The sequence below is a fragment of the Ascaphus truei genome, chromosome 1, assembly GCF_040206685.1.
Source record: "Ascaphus truei isolate aAscTru1 chromosome 1, aAscTru1.hap1, whole genome shotgun sequence".
In the NCBI taxonomy this organism is placed as follows: Eukaryota; Metazoa; Chordata; class Amphibia; order Anura; family Ascaphidae; genus Ascaphus; species Ascaphus truei.
This window is the reverse complement of record NC_134483.1, coordinates 94137844-94143118: the sequence shown is the minus strand read 5'-3', so window position 1 is coordinate 94143118 and position 5275 is coordinate 94137844. Positions and strand designations below refer to the sequence as shown.

The 5275-nt window shown below is 44.3% G+C and overlaps 1 protein-coding gene across 1 annotated transcript in view; it reads left to right on the top strand.

The window, feature by feature from the left end:
• Window positions 1-5275, top strand: part of MCCC2 (methylcrotonyl-CoA carboxylase subunit 2) — a 55132-nt gene continuing 49857 nt past the window's right edge. The window contains exon 1 of the mRNA XM_075591956.1: window positions 1-220. Within this exon, the coding sequence (XP_075448071.1) occupies window positions 89-220 (132 nt within the window). The 5' untranslated portion in view covers window positions 1-88. The remainder of the gene's footprint in view (window positions 221-5275) is intronic.

Sequence of the window (5275 nt, the reverse complement as noted above, 5' to 3'; positions counted from 1 at the left end):
TCCCGCGTGTCTCCTCCCATTGACTTCCACGGGCAGGGAGAGTAGGACAGGGGGTTGCAGCGGTGTGCCACCCCCCTCATATTGAAGGATGCTGCACACAATGTGGCCCCGATTGGGGCTCTTGAAGGGCTGCTCCTTGGGGTCTCTCCGGCGCCTCTACCACGCAGACAAAGTAGCCACTATCGGATCGAGACCTGACTCTAACACCCCTGTCTACCAGGTAGGCCTGGCCATTGGTGTGAGGGTCAAATAGACAGGACTGGGCTTGCCGGAGCTGGCTGTTTTTGCAGCCCGATCTTTGATTTATGTTCACATGGGTAGAGAGATCCCCCAAATTATGAACTCAAGCCTGATGATCTTTAATTGACACCCGGCAGCGTTGAAGGGCCTGCACTGAATTGCAAGAACTGCCAAGCAACACTTAATGTTCTTGTCTCACGAAAGGAGATGAGGTGTGAAACCTAAGCATAACTCTCCTGATCGTTTGTTGCAAACTAACATCTGGAGTGCTGGAGAAAATGACTAGCACCCGTTTGCATGGTGCTCCAGCGCAGAGTTAGGATGTTAACCTTAAGTACCTTTACTGCTGCCTTCGCCCTGCGGGTCTTGCGGTGTGATTGTGGTGTTTGTGTCTCAGCAAATTGCTACAGACATAAGTAAAAGTACCAATGCACATATTACCCTTATTTATTTTCATACACATTAAAAAGTGAATCAAAATACATTAATAATCATAGTACCAAAATCCTTCCAAATGTACTATTTGGTTAAAGAGAGCAATCCAAGCAGCTTAAAAACATTAAATACAACATTATTATTTTTTTTAAATATATGCAGCCTTTGAAGCAGCCTTTGATTACTTTTATTGAAAACTAATTACCCAAGCTGACTATCGATTCATTCTCCTGTGATCTGTCAGCAAAATCCTGCTTCTCAGTGTTTGCTAAACAGCTGTCATTCAGTTTTAATCAATTCTTCAGTCAGTGTAACTTAGCAGCTACAATATATTCTTATATTGCTAAGGTAACATGATCTATTGTTACAATTTGTAGCCCAAACTGTTGGGAATATTGTCAATAAATTATCACAAACAGGAAAGTGTTAGAAAGATCTTGCACTGCTGGGGAGGTGTGTTCTAAACCTGCTATAGAAATCTAAGGGTGCCCAGTATATTAAAACTAAATGTCATTGCGTTGAATTAAAAAAAAAAATTATCTACAGAACTCATTTAAAAAAAGCGTAGAATATTGCATGGATTACGTCTTTAAAGCAGCAGTCCAAGCTGACATTTTTTTTATTTTTTTTCCCCCTGTTTAATATGTCCACCCTAAGTAATCAGCTAAGTTGCTGATCGATCGGCGAAGATTCAGCTCGGGGGTTCACTAAATGACTCGTTGCAGAATAAGAGGACCAAAGATGCAAAGTTCTGTGGGCAAGATCATGTGACCAGGCAGTCACTAGATACAATGGGTGTACTGCTAGAGAGAGGGCAGGGCTCAAAAAGGGGGTTGACAATGCCTGTTTCAGAAGGGGATGTGACTTTGTAAATGGTTGTTATAGAGACAACAAAATGTTTATTACATTATAATACATTAAAATTTTAATTGAGCGTTGTTTAAAACAAATGCTGCACGTATTTTCTCATAGTACAGAACTGATTTATTTAAAAAACAAAAAACAAACAAACATACACGTAGGATATTGCTTTAAAATGAAGGTAATCACCATGTCCAGCTGAAAGGAAGTACTTTGCTATAAAGAACATACATTACGCATCTTGACTGAGTGGTAACTAAAGTGTACTTCATTTTGCCACAGTCTTTCTATCACAACACACCTGAGCAAGTATGTCAGAGCTGCACATGTATAACAATGAAGAAGGCCCCCCATAAAAGTAGTTCCTTTTCCCCAAAGTAATGGTTTTCCAAAAGTTTCTATTCGCGGGAGCCTTTGTGGAATGAGCAGACTTGTGTTCGTCTCTGCTTATTCCCAGTGGGGAACAGGAGATTATATATGTGGCATGTATGGTTGGAATGTAATGTGCTGTAATGGTGCTGGCCAGGTACGTAGTGCCATTACATTTACAACCCCAGGTTACCACTATTTTTTATATTGATAAACCTATGGTTCGATTTTATAGCTAATGAAAATTTGGATTCATTTTAGGAATCTTTTCTGCTTTTTAAGACAGAAAAAACTGTATAAGTATTATTAAAATATGCTCACAATAGGTTTTCCTCAAGGTTGAATACGTCTAGAATGTTTTTATGTCAGACACACAACTACTTCTGTACATTTGTATATTTTTAACTTCTACAGGGGGCTTGCAATATACTGCTAATCCATTAACTACATATGCTGGCCCCTCTGCCAGCAAAGGATTTATTATCTTTTAACGTGTATCAGTACTCTGTAACCCTAGTACCATGACGTGCTGCCTCTATACCCATCTAAAGTCCTGCTAATCTAAAATTAAGCTCTAAAAAAAATCTGCTCAAAACACTTGGAAAATGACATACTACCAGGTCATTCAAACTACTAAGGGGCTAACTGCTCCACAATGTTATACAATTACACAGTGTAGATTTGTAATTCCTTCAGATTCTCAGCTTCTCGGAGCAGGGACCTCATCATGTATTATTTGTGTAACCCACCTTGCCCGGCTCCTAAGGAGTTGACATCGTGTCTCTTTAGGTTTGTAATATAGTGCGCGCGTCAATGATAATTGACTGTGGGAGGCTGACGTTGATACAGTAGATACAAACAAAAAAAGGGGCGCAAAAAAGAATACAAAGATTTAGTTAAGTCACAAAATAATATATATATATATATTATAATATAACCATAAAAACATATATAACTTCCACGCAGTCTTGCTCTGACCTGTAGATCCATTATGATCTCTTTCTTTTATGTGGAAGTTATATATGTTTTTATGGTTTAATATATTATTTTGTGTTTTTAACTAAATCTTTGTATTTCTTTTTTGCGCCCCTTTTTTTTTGTTTGTATGTATATGGAACTTCCCCGCTGATCACGGGAGACTGGGGGCAGCGGAAGGAAAAAGCTTTGATTTGGAGAGAAGATTTAAAAGGGACTGCGCACACTGAGAACTCTTTTTTTTGTTGATACAGTGGAGACGCGAGCACGCGCATGGCCGTGAGCAGTGGCGCGGCAGATCAGAGCAAATACAATAATTTTTTATTTTGCACTGCTGGCGCGTCACGTGACTCTGCGAGTCAATCACAGCGCGGCCTAACGCTGTGACGTCAGAGCCACGCCCCCTAACCGCGCACATCACCGCTGCAACATACAAACGAAACGTGCGCACCACGTGCACACGTAGCGCCGCACGCACTATATTACAGACCTTGCATGGCTGTGCTCAGTCTGTGTTGCCTTGTCAGGGTGCTGGATTCGTACATGCCGGGCATTGACGATGCAATGAAGAGTGCCAGTAACTATTCATACAAACAGGAGCTTTATTTATTGCCGTAGACAAGTGCTCCGTCACATTATACACTTTACAACATGTACAGTCTTTCTCCACTGTTTGTATTGTTTCTTTCCTCTTCCCTAGCTGCCCCAATCTCGGGCGCGCCAGGGAGGTGCTGAGGCTTTAGTCATCCTGTTACCTAACTACAGGAGTGCGCAAACTTTCCTTAATGCCCCCCCCCCTCCCTGTCTTCTCTCCCCTCTGGGTCGCACCTCCCCCCTCCCCCTGCACGACCCCGGAGTAAAATGATGTCACAGGGTCACGTGACCCCTGCGACATCATTTGATGCCGCTTGCAATGGAGACGCGTCGCTGGAACCAAGACATTTACAGAGGCCTCGTGCGAGCCCCAGCATTTATATTAAATGCCTTCAGGGAAGTGCGGGGCCTCTGTAATAGCCGTGCCGGGGGGTGCCCCCCACTTTGCGCACACCCCTTACCTAACTGATCCATTTCCTTTTACAGTGTCTGTGGCACACTTACTCTTGTGGGGCCCTTCTGGGCCTTATCCTATCTCCTCTCAAGCTGCCCTCTATATCAGCAGCGCGCCGCCCAGGGGGCGCTAGATTTTCGGGTGGGGACGCGGCAGATATAGAGGTCCCGCGCTCTCCCCCCAGGCATTTAAATTAAATGCCGGGGGACCGCGTGAGGCCTCTATAACACACTTGCTTTCCAGCGACGCGTCGTCCTGGTAACCCGGGGTGACGTCACGTGATCCCGCACGTCATTTGATGCCGGAGGTGCAGAGGAGAGCAGGCAGGGGTGCGCACGGGGAAAAGTTTGCGCACCCCTGCTCTATATCACACTCTCGGGTACTGAATGCCACCTTGTGGCCTTCAGAGTGAGCATTAGCTAAGGACCCTCCGATTGGGCAGATCCTGCTATGCTTCGAGGTCCTTGTTTGGGGAGCCCTTGCTAGTTATAGGCTTCCTCCATATACAATAGGAGAGTAGGGCATAGCCATCTCTATGGGCACTATCTGGGAAAAGCACTGTCCTTAACGCCAAAACAAGAAAGGGGATCCCTGCACTATTGTAGGATCATACACTAACCCAGGGGTGCGCAAACTTAACTTAATGCGCCCCCTGTCTCCTCTCCACTCCGGCTCGCCCCCTCCCTCTCCCCCCCCCCCGCACGTCACGTGACCGTGTGGCGTCATTTGACGCTGGTTGCCATGGAAACGTGTCGCTGAAACCAAGGTAAGTAAAAAGTTACAGAGGTCTAGTGCGATCCCCGGCATTTATTTTAAATGCCTTCAGGGAAGTGTGGGGCCTCTGTAATAGCTGTCTCCCCCTTCCCCAGAAAATCTTGCACCCCTGCACTAACCTATATACACTATATACTGTGTACTCAAGAGCCCTTTCCCCCACTATATATTCTTATCCTACCGGCACTATCGCCAAAGCCGCTTTGGAAACCTTTCGCTTTCTGGCATCCCACTTATGTCAGTGGACATGACACACACACTTCGATTATAACGGTTGATTTGTTGAATGTTTTATGTGTAGATTGGTATATGTATTGGTTGTTAAATCTATTGAGGTTAATGAATATTAAACCTTTTATATGAAACTAATTATATTAAACACTTTATGAATCCCTGATTTACTAGAAGTACAGGCATACCTCGCTTTAAGTACACTCACTTGAAGTACACTCGCGAGTAAGTACATATCGCCCAATAGGCAAACGGCAGCTCACGCACGCGCCTGTCATCACGTCCTGAAAAGCAATACCGGCTCCCTACCTGTACCGAAGCAGTGCGCAAGCGGGGAGACTG